This window comes from Dasypus novemcinctus, chromosome 13, assembly GCF_030445035.2.
Source record: "Dasypus novemcinctus isolate mDasNov1 chromosome 13, mDasNov1.1.hap2, whole genome shotgun sequence".
Taxonomy (NCBI): domain Eukaryota; kingdom Metazoa; phylum Chordata; class Mammalia; order Cingulata; family Dasypodidae; genus Dasypus; species Dasypus novemcinctus.
Window position 1 is genome coordinate 63,208,920 of NC_080685.1, and position 20,722 is coordinate 63,229,641.

Sequence of the window (20,722 nt, forward strand, 5' to 3'; positions counted from 1 at the left end):
TTTTCCTCATATGCTCTATCTCCTTGGCATTTGCTCCTTCATATTTCCCCTCTCCCCTTTCCTTGCCATTCTCTCCCTATACCCCATCTTCTCATACTTCCTATTCTTATCACTTTTCTCTCTGCCTCCTGCTTCCTCTTCTCATTACAAGCATCATGAAAATACCAGGTTGGCAGCCATGGCTGATGGTCCCTCAATCTCCATCCTCCCCAACTTGTTTTTAGTAGTAGAGCCCCCTAAATTCTAGTGGAGCTCTGGTTACCTAAGTGGAGCACCCTTGCCGCTAAACAAAGCCATGTAAATATGTTCCGGCCATAGGACGGTAGGCAGAAGGGTGGGGTAATTAAAAGGAAGTTAGATGTTCGCTCTATTCCTCTTCCTTTTTTCTCTCATTATCTACACTCACTGTCAATGATCTCTTCTAGCCTCAAGGCTTTAAATACTATCCGTCAGATGATGACTCACAAATTACTTCCAGCCAGTCTTCACCTGCACTCCTGATATGCCCTTCTAAGGCCACATGACATTCCCTTTAATGCTGCATAGGAGTCTCACATTTGGCATCTCCAAAACTATACACCTGATCTTCCCTCTAAACTTGCTCCTTGCATACTATAGCTTTATACATGCTCATTTCTGTCTCCCTTCTGCCCTACCCCCCCATGAGGGCAAGGATTTTGATCTGGTTTACTCACTGTACAATATCCAATGTTTTAAACACCTAAGGTAGGAAAAAACTGTCCTCTGACTCATGAGGTGTAACTGTCCACTTCCTGGACTATGAGCCAACTTTGGCTTTAACATGAAAGAAATATGAACCTTCTAGCTTGTTTAAGTTACTGTTGCTTGGTCTCTGCTGAAAGAGTTAAACAATTTCCTAATTACCTTAATTTTTTTTAATCTAAAAAAAAAAGCCAAAAGAAGAAAGAATTTAATGGGGGAAATAATGAAAATCTCTTTACATTTCATTGCTCTGCTTTATCCCTTCTGTGGACAACAAATCACTTCAAGGTTCTTGTGCTAAGTTTTTGTAGGCCAATAGTCATAACTAACATACATGTTAAGTCTCGAAAATAATAGAAATAAGTATTTTTATTAAAATCTAACACCGTCAATGGTTGTATTTTTTGCACACATTTCTCTCCCTGTGTTGGCCCCCTCTCTTGCTCTAAGTCTGCGCAAATAAGTCATAAAGCAATTAAAAGATTACATAAATGTTTTTCATTACACTATGGAAGAGATGAGACTTTGCACCATTCTTTATTTTTGTAGCTATTGCTATTTCTATTGCTTGTGCTAGAAGAAGAGAGAAGGGGACTGAAGTATTTGCTACATGCTTATTGTATGCTAGGTGGTGAAAAACAACTAAAATTGAGAGCCTTATATACGCCAGGCACAAATACTAGACATTTTTGGCAATCCTGGGAGCCCCACGGGAAGGAAAGAGGAAAGCTGAATTTCGCAGGCTTTCCTTTGGAGGGAGGTTCTACTCGCCTTCACCTGAAACATTTTGCCTCCTAAAGTGGGCAGAGGGTGTGGGGAGAGGCTGCACTCAGAGTCTGTTCTCTCCCAGGCTTCAGATTCTTCAGGGACACTCCATAAATCCAATCGAAAAGTTCTACTCAATTCCAGGGAATTCAAGAAGCATTTCCTGTGCACCTTCAACACGCCAGGCACAGTGCGTCTGCACTGGGAATATGGCCTCCGCCCTCCCAGGCCGGGTGGAGAGACATGCCACTCACTATGGAATTTAATGCACGGAGCAGAGCTTTTGCCATGAGCAAGAGCAAGATGGCACCAGAAGAAAGAAATTTTACCTGGAAACTGAAATTTAAGAGGGAGCTGGGATGGTAGGAGGAATTACAGACTGTAAGTCCACAGGTCTGGCTCTTGGATCCCCATGGCCAGAGGGATTTAAGGACTCAACAACTGCTTCTATGTGCCAATGCCTATATGAAATAACATGAGGAGTACCAGAAAGCATCCAAAACCTCCTCTACCTGGATTCTTGGTGATCCACCCTGAAAGTGTTTTTTTCTTTGCGTCTAACAGCTTCTTCATTCATTGAGGGACCCACATTAATATGGTAGAACCCCCTAGTGATGTGGGCTATGGGTGGGAGGCTCTTTGTCTCTTCAGAGATAATCCAAACTGTCTGACTTGTGAGTGTGAAATGGTAAGAGGCTGCAGTCCTGCCCTTGGTGACCATGGCAATGACTCCAGTCCCAGGAAACAGTTTAACAATGCAAGGTCAATAAACTTTAAGTATTCAGGGGAAATGCAAACAAAATATGCTAAAAGCTTATCTGGAATGTATGAAGCCCATTCTAAAAGCTTACCTAAGATGTGGAAGATATATATGCTCATTCAAGCCTATTGAGAACTGAAACAAAGGGACCATTTAACCTTTCTTCTCTGTATAAAAGAAACTCGAAAGTCTTGTTCAGGGCTCGGGATTGAAACAGAAAGCTCCCGAGTCTGGTCAGCCATCAATAAACCATTTTTCCTTCTCAAAATCATTCCTGAGTCTTGGCCTCTCTATACGCAAATAATTGAACCTCTCTCAAATTCTACAACACTAGAAGAGGGGAAACAACTCAAATTGATGCATCCCTGGCCCTTAAGATGCTCATATTTAGACAGCAAGGTATTGTCTTAGTTTGCCACAAGGCTGCCAATGCACTGCACCAGAAATGGGTTGGCTTTTATAAAGGGAATTTTTTTCTCCACATCAGATGGGTAACATGCCAATGTCTTAACAAAGTTTGAGGGAGGCACATCTCACACAAACACATGAATGCCCATTCATCATGCATATGAGTCACAAAAGGATTTATGATGGGAATTTTTTTAGGGGAAAATCTTACAGTTCCAAGGCCATGAAATGTCCATATCAATGTACCATCAGAGATGCTTTCTCACCAAAGTCAGCTACTGGCAAACCCGGCATCCTGCCACATGGAGAGGCAATGGCAGCCGATCTCTGCCAAGGTCCCTGCCTTCCCTCAAGGCTCACCATCTCTAGTTCAGGTGTGGGTGCACAGGTATATGGCTTGTCTCTTTCCAGGACTCCTCCCTCAGCCTTGATTTCTGTTTTCTCCCTTAGCCCAGCTGTGGGTGATCAGGCATATGGCTCATCTCTTCTGCCTTGAGCTAGTCCATGGGCCCAGCCTCTTGGGGCCTTCATGCCTCAGCTTTGTCTGCTAGCGTTCCTTAAGTTCTCTCGATCACATGGCCAGGACAAAATGGCAGAGCTCCCTTTGCTGTGTGTCTCTTCTGTGTCTCCATTTAGCTAAGGTTCCATCAAGAGGGAGGCGCCCCAACCTGAGCTATGTTTCACTGATATAGTCCAATTACCAGCGATCTAATCAAGTGATCTAATCAAGGTCCCTTAACTGAATCTAATATAAGGGGTCTCACACCCACAGAAATGGATTCGTTCAAAAACATAATCTTTTTTTTTTAGTAGGGGGAGAACTCATCAAATTTAAAGTCACGGATGTTGAAATTACACAAGCATTTAGTTCTCCATTCAATAAATACTTATCGGGACCTCACATATATATTTTTAATGTAATATTATTACAAAGTCAATAAAAAATAAAAAAATTAATAAAAAAATAAAAAAAAATAAAAAAAAAATAAAGGCAAAATAAATACTTATCGAAACCTGCTTTGTTCTAGTCACTGTGTTGATATTAGGGCTGGGATATGATGGTAAGCAAGATGGATAACTTTGCTGCTTTTGTGGAGCTTATATTCTCATCATGGGGAGAAGAAAGAGATTAAAAACAAGTATGCAAATAAATTTGATAACTTCAGATAGTGGTTAGTGCTATGATGTCATAAAAAACAATGGCACTTGAGAATGACATTGGATAAGAAAGGTTGATCTGAGAAAGGAACATTGTAGCTGAAGCTTAGAAGATGAGAAGGAACCAGCATGCAAAGACTGGCAGGAGGAAACTCCAGGCAGAGGGGAAAGAAAGAGCAAGACCCAGAGGAGGGAAGGAGCTTGGCGTTTTTGGGAAACAGAGATAAGGCTGGTGTGGGTGTGAAACAAAGCTGCAGGCTTTGCCAGTTCACAGAGGGCCCTGTACGTATGGTAGACAGTTTGGGTTTTTTTGGAACTATAATAGAGAGACCTTGGAGGATTTTAAGCAAGGAAATGGCCTGATCTGATTTACACTTTTTTTCAAATGTGGAGAATGGATTTCAGGGGAGAAGTATAGAAGAAGGAGTGTCAGTTAAGAGGCTGATGCCCAATAAGAAATAATGGTGGGGAGATGGAGGGTTGTGAAGAGATTTGGGATCTATTTTGGAGGCAGAACCAACTGGTCTAATAGATTGGATGTGGAAGATGAAAAAAAAAAAAAGAAATGAGACTGACAGTTTGGGGGCAATTGAGTGGAAGATGGTACTGTCGAGAGAAGAAAGCTAAATTTCAAAACTTGAGTATGATGATCATCTAGGGAGGAAGGACAGAAAGAGAACTACCTGAGGATTAAGTCTGGGGCACTCAGTGTTTAGAGGCTGAGCAGAGGAGCTGGCAAAGCACATCGTGGCGTATTAACCAATGAGGAAGAGAAGCAGGATGATGTTGAAGAAGCCAAAGAAGACAGTTTCAAGAGCAAGAAAAGTAGTCGACTGAATCAAATTCAGCTGTGAGATTAAGAGAGAAGGAAGCTCTGGATGTGGCACTATGAAGGCCATTAGTAACCTTGACACCTTCTAACTTCTCTGGAGAGGAATGGATGAAAGCCTTGGCCCCAGCGCACAGTGGGCAGTCCACCTGCCTGAACTCATCATCTGTGGCACTCCTGAAAGACCACACCCTTTGGGTTCACAGAGCTGGTTTGCATCCTGGCTCTTCCACTTACTACCCATGTGAACTTGAACAACTTAATGACTCCTTTCTGGGCTATAGTTGCCCCTTCTTTAAAGTGGGAATAACTGCATCTCTGAGAATTGCCATGGATATTGCTGGGCATCTTATGTAAAAGCATTAGGCATTGGGACACAGATGGTTCAAGAAGAGGTAGCTTTATTACTCCTACCATCAATAGCTCACCTATGTTGCTTGTCCTGTACACTCCAGAGAGGAAACCTCCCCTCCTCTCTGTGTAACTTGACAAACCCAAGGGCAAAATAACCATGCCTAATATAGTACCTAACAGGAGTTACTTGTTCAGTTAAGTATTTGTGGTAATAAAATGACAACTAACTAAGAAATATCTGCAGTGTCAGCAGAGACCCTCAGACAATAAGGGAGAATAAAGCGATCAATTCCTTCCTTCTGTCTTTACAAGGACACCCAGGGCCCACATTGTTCCAGAATTACTAGGGGGCTGAAAATCTGCCCCTTTTCCATTGTTAAAGATCAAGCTGCCTTTTTTTAGAGTTTACCTAGGAACTGCACATTGAGCATTTTCTACTGTAGATATCACTACTCTCTAAAGTGGAAACAACACTCAGAGAAAATCAGGCTTAATAAGATAACTTTTAGTTAAATGGACGTTTTGATTAACAAATCAGAAAATCAAAGTTTAATTTTAAGACCTAGCACATACTGGTTGCTCCTAAAACCTCAGGAAGGAGCCTTATGTTTGTTTCTTCCTATCTTCTTTCAGTGACACCATTTTATCCATTAATGGACTATCTCCTTTAGACCTTAACATACTGTTTTATTACCAGCTTCTCCCCTTACAAAGTCCCATCTAAAGCACCACACTGAGAATAAGCAGAAAGAACATCCAATTTAGCATCAGAAAATCTGTTCAAGCCAAGGCAGTGTGTCTGAGAATAAATCAATATTTCTAACTTTAGTTTCCTCATCTGAAAAATGAGTATAACAACACTTCTTACAAGATTCTTCTAAAAACTAAAAGAGAGAAAATACACATATGTGATATTATTCATGTACAAAGACGCCTCATTCATCACACAATGAACGTGTTTTGAGCATCACCATAAGACAAACACTTTGCTAGGTGGTGAAGATACAAATCCAAAAAGATAGAGCCATTCACCCTAAGGAGTGCAGGTACCAGTGGAGAAAACAAGGCTACACGGTAGAACAGCGCACGCTTTGATGTGGCATGGGGCTGGGGGTGAGGGTAGTTGGAGAACTTCGTGAGGACGTGACACTGGAACTGTCTCACTCCAGCAATAATCACTTCCTGAGTCACTCTTCTGTGGGCTGGTCTGCACAGTCCATGGTTCCGGGCCCCAAGCCAGTTCAAAAGATCCTAGCCCCTTAAGGCAGGATTTCTCACCCTCAGTACTACTGACATTTTGGGGTGATAATTCTTGATGAGGGACTGTTACGTGCATCATAGGGTGCTTAGCAGCATCCCTGGTCTTTAATCACAAGATACCAGTAGCACACAACACCTACTCCACCCGCCAAGGGTGACAATCAAAGGCATCTCCAGATACTGTCAAATGTCCCTGGAGAGAGAGGGGGCAAAATTGCCTCCCCTTGAGAAGTTACTGCCTTAAGGTCATGGGAAGCCAGTGCCTGGTGCAGATGGTTCTAGAAGGAATGGAATTCAGACAAGTAGTACCTAGACATACAATAAGTGCTCAATAAATATTGAAAGAATGAATGAATGAATGAGTGACCTGGAGCCCCTTTGATGTGTTCCTCTTGGGTGTCATCCAGAAGAGCCCTGGGCTGGTAACTCAGCTCTCAGGTGACCAAGTGAGAGGTAACAATAGTACCGCATGGCATTTATACACTGCTATGTACGAGTTGTATGATTGTGTGACCATGAATATCGGCAAGTTACTAAAATCTACAGAAAAACAAAATTTTAAAAAGGAATTAAAAGTAAGATTCTCAATCAAAGTTTAGGGGAAAGAGCCCTGGACTGCAGGGTGGTTGGAAGTAAAATGAACTAATTCATGTAAAAAAAGAGCAGGAGGGCTCTAGGCACACACTCCTTTGTTTGGTGCAATTGACAAGACTGATCCAAACATAATGCCCTCCCAGTTCCTGCCCTAAAGCTTTATCTGCTGAAATGAACTAGGGTCATTGGTACACACAATGTTTTTGTTATAAACATGTGGAATGCCAGGCACTGTGCCAGGAACTAATACATCAGCTATCCAACTCATTCTTCACAAGTAACCTGGTTAGATGACTCAGACCCAGGCAATTGCAGCTTGCCAAAGATGAACAGGAAATCTCCCAGTGCTCATAAACTCAAGTCTCGGTCAGCAATCAGGGCCATCATATTTAAGTCTGGGAAGATCATGGGTTTGGGGGAAATGCTTTGTGTATTCTGTGTCCTGTAGTTTTGTATAGACATAGATCATCAGATCAGGAAATGTCTTCTGAAAATACTGGGCAGGATCTCTGATTTTTGACTTCATGCTGAAATGAAATAAAAACAGTTTGACATGTTTACCCTCAATTCCTTTTCCACCCCTTACAGCATATGGCTCTGGAGAACTCTTTGCTCCCTTAATTTCTTGAGCAAAATAAAGAAGGACTTTGGAATCTGACAGAGCAAGAAATTCACATCCTGAGTATTCAATTAACTGCATGATCTTTGGCAACTTAATCTTTCTGAAACTGTTTTATCATTTATAGGATGGAGATAATACAAATCCACAATCCCTTATCTACAATTCTACATTAAAACGCCCTGAAAACTGAAAAAAAAATTTTTTTTCAGCTTGCAGGTACCATTTTGGATGGCAAAAGCTGACCACTAATGTGGGGCCTTTTTTTAGAATTTAAAATGCTACATTCACTTTACCCAGCTGCCCAGTCCCCCTGTGTTTTTTCACAAAAGGGAGTCACTAGCCTCCTGGCCCATGAGGCTCCACAAAAGCTGAAAGGAGGATGGATTAGAGCCTCCTGTGTATGGTCATCATCGATTGTAAGGTCCTGGTGATCATGATCCTTTCCCAAACAGAAGGGAATGATTACTTTTCTTTCATCAAAATAAATTTTCTACTTTCCAACACACACCACATATAAATTTAGAATCAGATTTCTTTCTGTTTTTCTCATTTCACACATGATATGCAGCAATGGAAACAATACTTACTCATTATTCTGTCCTTCATTAATGTGTGCTCCCAAGTTCCGAATGAACTTTAACAGATCACCCACAATGTCCTGATAGAAATTGCAGTTTCTTTTATAGAACTTATTCATTTTTTTCATAACATATGGATCTATCTAAAAAACAAAACACGATACAAAATGCGGTAGGAACACAGAATAGATGCTGATGGAATGTTAATAGAAAAAGGCAAACAACAAATTTGTATACATGCCATGATTACTAATTAATAAAGCAAATTAATAGGAAAAAAAGAATAGAAGGAAGTACTGTACAGTAAATTGTTTATAGCAGGCATGGTAGGATGTGGATTATAAGTGACTTTTAAATATGTGTCTCTAGTTCCCAAATGAATTGCTTTTATAAGAAACTAGCCATATAAAATAGCTTTAAATAAATCTGTCTACCACACTAGAAACTTTGCTCCTAATACTACATATTATTTTTATTCTCATGCCCATCCTTCCAAATACACACTTGAATACATTTCCTCCTTAAATGAACTTGTCCCAACAGAAACCAGGTCTGTCAACCATTGCCAAAGTGGATGTGTGTTTCTTTTTAAGGAGTATATTTCCAAAGGATATGTGTTTTTCCTTGGCTTTAGGTCTCCCAGGGTAACTTCTTTCAGATCAATGTTCTCCTTCTTCTCTGTGCTTGTCACCCTTGTAGACTGTATCCATATTTAGAAGGAGTTTGGCATAAGAGAATGAGATGCAATGACCATGCAGCCAGGGTGTCACTTAGGAAGAGGAACTGGTCACTAGACTAGTCCAATGCATGTGAAGATGGTGCTGAGACAGCCCAGGTATTTATGTGAGAAACACTGGGCAAGGTATGTGCAGCCTGATGGATAAAAGAACATGGGAAAACGTGGGTTCCAGAGCTGGTGCCACCCAAATTTAATCATGTGACCATGAATAGAGGCAATTACTAAAATTGACAGAAAAACAAAGTATAAAAAAGAATTAAAAGCAAGGGCCTCTATTGATGAAGTTTAGGGGAAATAACCACTGGAATAGGTAACAAAAGAACAGGGTTCTCTTCCCAGCTCTGCCACTCTCTGGTTGGCAGCACTGGGCAAGTCAGGGACCACCTTGAGTCTAAATTTCCTTGGCAATTAAAATGTTCAGGGAGGGGAACAGATGTAGTTCAAGTGGTTGAGTGCCTGCTTCCCATGTATGACGTCCCAGGTTTGATCCCTGTTACCTCCTAAAAACAAAACAAACAAAAAAACCAGCTCTCATTGGGGAGCAGATGTAGGTCAGTGGTTGAGCACCTGCTTCCCATGTACAAAGTCCTGGGTTCAATCCCTGGTACCTCCTAAAAAAAAATATTGGCCAGGGTACTTAATGCCATTTTAGCTTCGGGTAGTAGAGTGGCTTGAACACATGGCCTTGGCAGATTCAAATCCTGCTGCACCCCTACCTGGCTCTGAGCCTTTGGAAAAATTTCTTGTCTGTGCCTCAGTTTGCCCATCTGCCAACTGGAGATAATTGCCCCAGAGGTTATAATACGGATTAACCATGGAAACATCCAGAAAGTGCTTAAAACAATGGAAGGGACATAGTTAGCATATCTTTGTTAGCTGTCGTGCCATCTACTCTTGTTTCAAAGCTCTTTTTCTACAAGTTTAAGTTGTAGCTGAAGTTTTACAGGCATTCATTCAGCAAGGAGTCATGGTTCACCTATTCCATGCCAGGGATAAAATAACAGTTGAGACAATGGACAGTCTCTGTCTCCATAGAATTTACAGGTGGTGGAGAAGATGGACATTAAGCTACATATATATATATATATATATATATATATACACACACATATCCCAGAGACAAGTAAGAGAAAGAAAGCAACGTGAGAGCTAGAAACAAAGAAGAGAAGCAGAGTTCTAGGCAGGACCAGAATAGGGAATACGTTAGTGTTAGTTGAAGACCAGGGAATAATGGACCCTCCCGTGATGCTATGCGTATGTCTCAGGGGCACTCAGCACACATCACATCACCAGCTGCTTCTTTGGGTCTCTCTACCCTGCAGGGATCATGCTGTATTCTTCACATCCCAATGGCCTAGCACTAGTCTACCACATAATTGGTACTTGACAGATATTTGCTAATTAATAATTTAAAGGTCCAATAGCACTGACTAGATCAAGATGGTGATCAATTTTGTAGTCACTATATTCACTTCAAGCTCAGTGAAACTCTTCTTGAAGAAGAGGAATTTGAATGACCATCTTTTCTTTGGAGTCTGTTTTCTCATCCAGAACCTAGGTCCACATACAGCTCCTCGGAACTGGGCTATTCACTGACAGAGGAGCCGCTGGTCTCTCCCTGGATTGAACTGTCTCATGGTAGAGAACCTCCTTTGGGCTAAGCTCAGTTAAATTTACTGCTCTTGCTACAGCAGTAACGGGATTATTAGCCAGACCCCTCTCAGAGAGCAAACTTGAGGGGAACAGCCACAGAAAAGGAAAAGGGGAAGGCTCGTGGGCTTTTCCTCAGGGGGAGCATGGATAAGGGTCTACTGAGAGGGGAGAAAGGGGTCTGACCTCTGAAAGGGGGAGCAAAGACACTAAAGGGCAAGGTGGTTACCGGGTATGGCAAGGCAGGAAAGGAAAATCACCTCTTTCACCCCCTGGTTAAGCCAGGCCAAGTAAGAAAAGCTCACATAAATCATTTAAATCCCTTGTCAGAGGAGGAAGTGACCCAATTATGCAGATCCTTGTTTCTGGAATAAACCCAACCATAGGAATTATCTGTACCTTAGTTGTCCACTGGTCAAAACTTCTGGAAGGTTCAGAGGGCTCTGGTTTCAGTATTTGGAGGATCTTGCTTTTAATGTCTCGCACTTTGATGTCCGATTCATTTCCTAGATCCTGAAGAATCCTATAGCGGCTGAGGATGACAGAATTATCAGGATGATTCCCTCCTTTCCACTTTTTCCAGAAAGAATAAACGGCTCAATTTTTATCTTTAATTAAAGTAGTATTACCATATCTTCGAAATTTCTGCATGATGGGAAAAGCAGACCACTTTTTTTTCCTCTGTTCTTTAGAGGAGAACACCAAAATCCAGAGAGGCTAAGTCAGTTCTCCAAGGACACACAGCCAGCCAGAGCCAAGCCAAGAGGAATGCCTGAGTCTGCTGATTCCCTGCCCCGACCTCTCCCCACACCACCACACCATCCCCATTCTTCAGGTCTGTGATATATGCTCAAGTTTTACTTACGTCTCCCAACTCCAAAAGAAGGGATGACCCAGCATTTTATGTAGTTGGGTCTGCCACTTTTCCCCTGGGTAGAACAGGTGACGAATGAGATGCTGAATTTCCTCATCTGGATAAAGTTCAGTCAACTCTTCTTTACTTTGAACCTCCAGTGTCTCAAAAGGGATGTCTCCCTTCTTTACCACATATAGGACCAGCCGTCCAAGAGCCTGCAGAGAAACCACAAATGAAGCCAAAGCCACTGATGGATTGTCTATCTCTCTAACTGGATAACCTTGGAGGGTGTGGTGCAGACTATAAACATGGAAGATGTGAGGAATCTCAAAGTCTGCAGGTTGGTTGGGGAGAGAAGACATGGGTTGTACATAATTCTTTAAGACAGTAAATGCCCACACAAGTTTGATTTTTTGAGCAAAAGATAATCCTGGGCCAGAGTTGTCAGGGTGGGTTGCTTAGGGGAAGAGGGATTTGAGGAGTACCTTAAAAGTATTAATATCAATAGAATTTAGATGAACTGAGGAAAGGGAGAATGGTTTAAACTAAGGGAATGCTGAGGAACAAGGCCATGTCAGGCAGACAGCACTGTGACAGCCCCAGGGGTTCGGCCATGGCTGGAAGGAAAGGCAGAGAGCCCGGCAAGCAGAAGGACTCTGTGCCAATCGGGACACAACCCCAGTCAGGGGAGGTGCTGAAATCTGGAGCCACAGAACCACAAAGGTCAAGATTTAAACCGGCAGAGGCAGGAGGCCAGGCACATGGTTGCAGAGCACTTGCCCATTAGTTTGAAAACTCAGCCTGCTGGGGAAGGCTGCAGGAGGGAGACTGCCCTGACAGGTCAGAATCAGCCTGGGACCGCGGCCCACAAAGGCCCGGCTACATCTCAGGAGGAGCACACGGGAGGCTGGTGCCATCCTTCCCTGGAGCTTTCAGAAGGCCTTAGTATCTGGCCCTCTTCGGAGTCCAGCACCCAAGTCTGACTGGAATATGAAAAGAAATCTCATTCACTTTACCAATAAGCAGAAAGGGCTTCCTGGGGGGAATCTGGTGTAGCATGCATAATTTATTTACTTATTTAGCTACTGGATGAAAAGAAAGAACCAAACAGATTCAGAAAGGGGCCAAAGCAACAGCCAACTCCACACAGATGCAGGCCTTTATACCTTCCTCTCTTGACAATGAATGCCGTAATTCCAGGATGAGACCCAGCAGAAAGCTGTAGTTTGTAAAGAATGAGTGAAACTGGAGGCAGACTTGGCCCAGTGGCTAGGGCGTCCGTCTACCACATGGGAGATCCACGGTTCAAACCCCGGGCCTCCTTGACCCGTGTGCAGCTGGCCCATGCACAGCACTGATGCACACAAGGAGTACCCTGCCACGCAGGGGTGTCCCCCGCATAGGGGAGCCCCACGCGGAAGGAGTGCACACCGTAAGGAGAACCGCCCAGCGTGAAAGAAAGTGCAGCCTGCCCAGGAATGGTGCCGTACACATGGAGAGCTGATGCAGCAAGATGACGCCAACTAAAAGAGACGACAGATTCCTGTGCTGCTGACAACAGAAGCGGACAAAAAAGAACACGCAGTAAATGGACACAGAGAACAGACAACTGAGGGGATGGGGGGGAAGGGGAGAGAAATAAATAAAAACAAATCTTTGAAGAAAAAAAAATGAGTGAAACTGGGATAACTTTGAACCCTCTGGAGACACCAACAATTATTTTTATCATTAGAGATGTTTTGTTTTTAATTTCCATCTCTCAGCTTACAAACAAGAAAAAATAATAATAGTGCTATGTTTGTACAGATTTGAAGTATCCCTAATTTGACACACCTGACATCCCTGTTTGGAACTGTATCTGGCACCATCCACAAACCCTAAATTCATTGGTAAAATGAGAAAGAGATATGAATGCTCTTTCCATCCTGGTTATAATAGGACCATTCCCAATATAGGCCATAGGAAGTAAAGTAATGAATGAGTGAATAAGGGAGGAAGTTCATTCATGAACAAGTGAATTGGATTTTTAACAATTACCTCTAGATCTCTCTTAATTTCCTGTGGACGTCCATCACACTTGATGCTTTTATCAAAATCCGCCAGGCGAACAGCATTCTTGGAATCTATAGAACAGTTTGCAGATGTGCATTAAAAATCCTCATTCTCCATATTGTAAGTCAATTTATTTAAAGTAGTATGTCAAACAATGTACAGTCCATCATCTCTGAAGAAGGTAATAATAAAGCTTATATCTATATTGCTGCTCATTTCTCAAAACACCCTCATGTACGCTGCTTCATTTGATCTATTAGGTACCTGCGAAGAGCAGTACTTACATTTTATTTTTTCCAGAAAGGGGGTAAATTTGACCAGCTCCCCATTCATGCAGTTTCTTGGAGTAAAAGGCAAAGATTTGTAAAGGAGCAGCAGGAGTTTGAGATAAGCCCTATGGCTGAAGAACAACCAAACAAAAACAAGTGACCCAAATCCAGGGTCACCTTAATATAGCTTTCCATTAAATCAAGCCAACCTGTCACAAGTCACAATTACATTTTAAACAGACATCATGGATCATCCATGTGCTGTACTGAGTCTCGGCCTCCTTGTTCACTTCATGTCCCACCTTAGAATCTTCCTTCCTTTAAAGAAGTCTGAGTTCTCAGAAAGAGAGATGAATGGATGAGAGAGGCCTCAGGGGGTCCAGGAACAAGATGAAATGTGGGCAAGTCAATGAACTCTAAGAGCTGATCCTTACTTCTGGCTTGAAGAAGTCTGCAAAGGAAGCCTGGATAACCTCAAATAGGAGGATGGCTAGTGCAATTGTGTGTTTCCACAACCTCTCCGATTCTGTGCTTGGCCCTCAAAGTTATGTGAGAACCCAGATCTAACAAAACTGAATTCATTACCTTACTCAACAAGTCTTTATTGAGGGAAGAAATGATGGTGAACAAGAACATATGCTAGTTCCCATATAGAGTAGAGTCTCTGGGAGAGGTATAGATATTAAATGGATAATTACATGAATAAGCACAAAAGTATTGCAACTTTGAAAATGCTAGCAAAAAGTGCAGGATGATTAAAATTCTAACAGCCTACTTAACAGAAATAGAAAAGACAATTACCAAATTGTGCACCTGAATAACCAAAAGCATTCTAAAAAAGAAGAGCAATGTGTGAAGAATTTCACTGCCTTACCTTGAACCATATTACAAAGCTACAGTGGTCAAAACAGTATGGTATTGGCATAAAAATAGACACATCCATCAGTGGAATAGAATTGAGAGTCCAGAAATAAACCCTCACCTCCATAGCCAACTGGTTTTCAACAAACCTACTAAAGCCATGTTAATGGGACAAAATAGTCTCTTCAACAAATGGTGTTGGGACAACTGGACATCTATAACCAAAAGAATGAAAGAGGACCCCTGTCTTACTCCCTATACAAGAATCAACTCAAAATGGATTAAAGGCCTAAATATAAAAGCCAGGACTATAAAATTACTAAAAGAAAATGTGGGAAAACATCTTAAAGACCTTGTGGTAGGTGGCGGTTTCTTGGACCTTATGCCCAAAGTACAAGCACCAAAGAAAACATAGATAAATGGGACCTCCTCAAAATTAAACACTTTTGCACCTCACAGGACTTTGTCAAAAGAGTGAAAAGGCAGCCAACTCAATGGGAGAAAATATTTGAAAATGACATATCCAATAAGGGTTTAATAGCCATGATATATCAAGAGATGCTACAACTCAACAATAAAAAGCTAAAGTACCCAATTTTAAAATGGACAAAAGACTTGAATAGACCTTTGTCCAAAGAAGAAATACAGATGGCAAAAAAACACATGAAAAAATGTTTAGCTTCACTAGTAATTAGGGAAATGCAAATCAAAGCTACAATGAGATATCATTTCATATCTGTCCGAATGGCTACTATTAAAATGACAGAGAACTACAAGTATTGGAGAGGATGTAGAGAGACAGGAACACTTATTCACTGTTGGGGGAATATAGAATGATACAGCCGCTGTAGAGGACTGTTTGGAAGTACCTAAAGAAGTTGAATATGGATTTGCCACATGGCCCAGCAAATCACTACTGGGTATATTCCCAGAAGAACCGAGGGTAGTGACACTAACAGACATCTGCACAATGATGTTCATATTGTCATTATTCACAATTGCCAAAAGTTGGAGGCAACCCAGGTATCCATCAACTGATGAATGGATAAACAAACTGTGGTATATTCACAGGATGAAATATTATGCAACTGTAAGAAGAAATGAAGTCATGAAACATATGACAACATGGATGAACCTGGAGGAAATTATGTTGAATGAAGTAAGTCAGACACAAAAGGACAAATACTATAGGATTATACTTCTATGAACTAAATATATTGTGTAATCTCATGGGGTTAATAACTTTGAATATGGGTCACCAGAAAATAGAATGAGATTAGAGAATGGAAAGTTGAAGGTTAGCTTGCACAGAATTGACAAAAAAAGATGTGTGCTAATCTTTGGAAATGAATAGAAAAGGTGAAAGCCTAACATATTATTTGTAACTAGCAGTACTATTATTTGGGTATTAAAGTGGTTTAAAGGGAAAATCCAAGGTCATGTATGTTACTAAGAGGAAAGCTAAAAAATGAAACATGGGACTGTATAGCATAGTAAAACTGCATGTGAAATATGAATATGGGTAAAGTTGCATATATAAGACCGTTTTTCTTTGAAACTGAAAAAATGTATGTTAGTACTATAAGATATTAATATCAGACCAAAAAACCCATTATGCTAAAGAAACCAGACACAAATTGTATGATTGCATTTATATAAAATGTAAATATAAATCAATTAATAAAGATGAAATTAGATTAGTGATTATGTAGGGCTGGGGAAGGACAGCTAAGGGGTATGGAGTTTTTCTTTTTTAGAGTAAAGAAATTGTTCCAAAACTTTCGGTGGTGATGAATGCACAATATGGTGATTATACTAAAAGCCATAAATTATACACTTTGCATAGATTATATGGTATGTGACTATATCTCAACAAAACTGCTTAATAAATAAATAATTGTGCAAGGATAGCCAGAAATGCAGCTCTGTACAGCAGGAGAAGCATAGAAAGATTGAGAGGTAAAGAATTTTCTTATTTGTCTATTTGTTATTATTTCTGAAATAATGAAAATGCTCTAATAATGATTGAAGTGATGAATGCACAACTATGCGATTATAACCAAATACCATAGATATCATATTTTGGATTAATTGCATGCTTTATTAAATGTATCAGTAAAGCTGATTTGTTTTTTAAAAAGTGCAGGATGCTATGAAGTTACCTTACAGGAAAATCTCCTTGGCTATGGGGCATGTAGAAGAAGTCTTACTACGGAAGAGACATTTGGACTAAAAGGATGAATAGATTTCGGATAGGTGAGTTGGCATTGGGAAAAGAGAAGAGAGAATTTGACCCAGGAATTCCTGAGGCAGAAGGAACCTGGAGAGTTCCACTGTAATGTAAAAAGGCCCTGTAGAAAAATGTAGGGATGGAGAAAGTGGGCTGCAAGGAAGCTGATGAGGTGAAAGTGGTTCAAATCACGGACTGGGGATTTTTTTCAGTTTTTTGAACCAATAAACTTCCTTAAATGTTTATGCCAATTTGAGTTTTCTACTATTTGAATGTGAACACATCTAATTGAAATACTCCAAATCTCTTTCAACATTTGATTCTTTTTTACGAGCCCCAATTTTTAAAAATTATTAGAATCGGCAGACATTATTAAAGTGCTATAAAAGTTTCTAGACACTTCGTTTCTGTACTTACATAATCGTAGATTGATGTGATGGTTAAGTCCACATGTCTATTTGACTAGAGTGTCAGTTGTTTGGTCAAGCAAGCACTGGCCTGATTGTTACTGTGAGGATTAAGTGGATTTAAATCTTCAGTCACTTGATTGCACCTGTGGCTGATTACATCCACAGAGGGGTTTGCCTTCAGCAGTGACAGGAGGCTCCTCGTTCACTAAATTGGAGGCTTTAAAGGAAGAACTGAGGATTTCAGCAGATTTCTGTCTTCACTTCAGAAAGCCAGCTTCTCTGGGGAAGTCAGCGTCACCTTCATCGCGTTTCCAGCTTGCCGCCTGCTTTGTGGAACTTGGACTCGCCCATCCTCCTGGGAGGATGAGCCAACCCCATACTAAACCTGGTAACACACACACATCTCTTGTCGGCTCTGTTTCTCTGGAGAACCCTGACGAACGCAACTGTTAACAGCATGGACAGAGCCGGGACGAAGTCTGCCCCCTCCACCCTGCTGCCAGCGAGCGGAGACCCACAGTCCTTTCCCTCTGCTCGTCATCCTCACTTCACTCCCACCAGAGTAATATCATCTAGATTTATCATTTTTTAAATTTTTGATTTTTAAAAAATACCTATGGAAGCTACTTGAAAAATTGATATTTCTTTGCTCATCATTGGTTCTTATAAGCACTTATATTCCTCCAGCATCTTTCCTTCCTTATGCAGATCCTCCAGTAGTTCTTTGATAAAGGGTCTGTGGTAGTAAGTTTTCTGAATCCTAGAATGCTTAAAAATGTATTTATTTTGAGTTGAAACTGGTGCTCAAACCACTGAGCCACATCGGTTCCTCAAGCAGGTTTATCATTTGTTTGTTTGCTGTTTGTTTTTTGGAGGCACCGGGGATCAAACACAGGCCCTCCCATGTGGGAAGCAGGCGCTCAACCACTTCAGCCACATCTGCTCCCCTATCAAAGATGTTTTGAAATTCCTTTATGATGTGACTCAGTGTTTTGTTTATTTTCCTTCTTATTTGTCCTTATTAGGTTTAAGATATTAAGAGGACTTGTTTTGTTTCTAACTTAGTGCAAATTTTTAAAATGTGAATATGTTACAATAAACTAAAGTGCATGCAAAAGCTGTTTTCTGTTGCAAGAGCTGGTATACGTATACATGCATTAGTTCTTTCAGCCCTAATGAAATAGGCTCCTTAACCTTCCAGAAGTGTGCCTTTATTTATTTACAGTGCTTAGGAAAGGGGGGAAAAAACTATAGAAAAATGGAAATTTACAAAATCAGGCTTCAGAAAGGGCCCAGGTATAGAGAGGTTGACAAGGCTGGGCTCCGAGTCCAGCTCCCCTGACCCATCACTTCCAGGGGGTGAGGGCAGGTCTCAGAGACTCTCAGTCAACGCCTTTGGGCCCCAGCGAATGCCCCTGATGCCTTCTCAGCTCTCAGTCAGCCCCATCACCCTGGGCCAGCTCTTCATACAGAATTTCATAATTTCCCAGACTTCCTTTGGGGGTAACTTACTCTCTTTGCAGTCTGGAACCTGGCCATTTAGGACTGCGATATTGAGAGTGTCATTAGTCAAGTTATACTTAAGAATTCAATCGTTGGTGGTGCTGGAGGTAAGGGATGGGGTCTCATTAACCTCAGATAGCCAGGGCTTCAGCGTGTGGTCTATGATGATGTCACAGCCATAGCATTCAAACTGGTACTTGGCACTGTTCATCACTGGTGCCACAGCCTTCAGGAACTGCACAATAATCCAGTGGATCTCCTCAAACAGCTTGCGGCTGATCTCTTTGCTCTCCAGGTAGAGCCTAAGGTTATTCACCATCCACTTGTGGTCATCTCCATGTTCCTGAATGGCCATTATGGTGAGATGAGCAAACATGTTACCCAACTCACTGGTAATTGGCGTGTATTTTATTGTGCAAAATCGACAAAATCCAAACTTATATGTGTAACAGCACAGGGGGCAGTATGTAAACACCCGAACATACCAGCTCAGGTCAAATTTCCTTCAGCCAATCAGTAGCAGGTTGTCACTATAGGGAGAGCTCACGTAGGCATTCTTAGTAGATCCAGAAACAAATGAAGAAGTTTCGCTGCCCCAGGACCACTTTTTGATTTACCAGAGCTTGTTGTTGAGAAAGATGCCCTTTCCCTGGGCTTTGTCCCAAGGTTTCAGAACCTAGGTGCCAGAGGAGCTGCTCCTGAACTCCTCCATGAACAGACTGTAGTTGGCAGGTGGCCTGCCGATGACCTGAACCAAGTCCAGATAAAGGTATTTTCCAATTTCATCGTTTTCTCCCTTCTTTCTCCAGCTCTTTTCTGTATCTTTCAATATTCTTCACCATCAGATCCTTCCAGGTCAGTTCATAGTGGTTTGGAAAATGGTTGACTATTTGATCACCTGAGAGCCAACACCCAGTTTCAATGCTAAAAACATTCCAGATTGTTTGCACACTCACCCAGCAAATATTCCAATCCTTATTTTCTGTCACCAGGACCCATCCTCTTTTCAAAGTTATCAGCACTGACCTCGATATCAGTGATCCATTTTACTTTTCCTACCATAACCTATAGATACTTATGGAGCAAATGGGAACATCCAATTTCTCTTTGTTTCACTGACTCTTGCCTGTCTGCTACCTAATATCAGATTGTTTTATTGTCAAGTCCTCTTATGAGCTCCGAGCACAGAGTGCCTGCCCTAGCCCCCGGCGTTCACTGGTGGATGCCCTCGGCTGCTGTCTGTCCAGCTCACCGCATGCCCTCCTTTTTGGCTTTTGGTGTGTTGTCAGTGTGAGAATTGATATTCATCTTCAGTTCTCAGAAATTCTCTATTTTTTTTTTCAAATATTGCTTCATTTCTATTCTCTTTTCTATCTCTGGAATACCTATTAGATCAAAGATGCAACTTTTGGATCTACCCTTCACGAAACTAAAAATTTTTTATTTACTTTCTTTCTCTTTATGCCTTTCTTCTATGTCCTAGGGGAATTTCTCAGAATAATCTTCTAGCTCACTAATTTAATCTTTAACCATTCTTGAAGGTTTTTCCAAAATTGATATAAACAAATTTTTCATGTCTAAGCTTTCTATTTGGTTCTTTTCATTAAATTATCCTTCTTTTTGGGTGTAATAACCTACTTTTGTTCTCTGGTTTTATGGAATTATACTTACTTTAAAATTGGATTGTGGTTACTCAGTAGCTGTTTCCTTAAATGTAAATTCTTACGCTTGATGCATCTCTTTAAAGGTATCAGCACTCCATAAATACCTTAAGTGATTTTTGACTGTATGCCCATCTTTTCAGCTGAGAATCCCTGATGCCCTGTGAGTTGCTTCTGTGAAAGTCATGCAACAGAGAGGAGGATGGAAGAAGCCACCAGAGCTCCTGCTCTGCACTATACTCAGTGTAAGTCAGGGCAGGCAAGATATGCCACTTAGCAGGGTGCCTCGGCAGACAAGTCTTTTGTGTGTAACTTCGCTTTGCCTTTCTTGGGATCATCACCTATCACCCAGTTTCCCAAGCAGTGTCCCTGGAGACAGACAGCCCTGTCACAGATGCCTGGTCCTGGTGAGGAGGGGATCCATGGGGTTTGCTCACCTA

General features: G+C 41.4%; 1 protein-coding gene, 1 non-coding gene and 1 pseudogene across 3 annotated transcripts in view; all 3 read right to left on the bottom strand.

Moving 5' to 3' along the window:
* Positions 1-2,729: 2,729 nt before the first annotated feature.
* LOC111766715 (small nucleolar RNA U13) lies at positions 2,730-2,833 on the bottom strand. Its single transcript, XR_002798678.1, has one exon. It is a non-coding gene; the product is annotated as a small nucleolar RNA U13 (small nucleolar RNA).
* Positions 2,834-3,554: 721 nt separating this feature from the next.
* The window catches only part of RNASEL (ribonuclease L), a 31,302-nt gene continuing 14,134 nt past the window's right edge, over positions 3,555-20,722 (bottom strand). The window contains exons 3-7 of one of the 2 annotated variants that reach the window (XM_004469124.5): positions 13,334-13,419; positions 11,306-11,511; positions 10,840-10,972; positions 8,061-8,194; positions 3,555-7,378 (exon numbers count right to left, since the gene is read on the bottom strand). In XM_004469124.5, the coding sequence (XP_004469181.2) occupies positions 7,219-7,378; positions 8,061-8,194; positions 10,840-10,972; positions 11,306-11,511; positions 13,334-13,419 (719 nt within the window). In that variant the 3' untranslated portion in view covers positions 3,555-7,218. Of the gene's footprint in view, positions 7,379-8,060; positions 8,925-10,839; positions 10,973-11,305; positions 11,512-13,333; positions 13,420-20,722 lie in introns of both variants that reach the window. The other variant, XR_011645522.1, reaches the window with a different exon arrangement.
* On the bottom strand, positions 18,406-19,819 carry LOC139436302 (polyglutamylase complex subunit TTLL1 pseudogene; annotated as a pseudogene).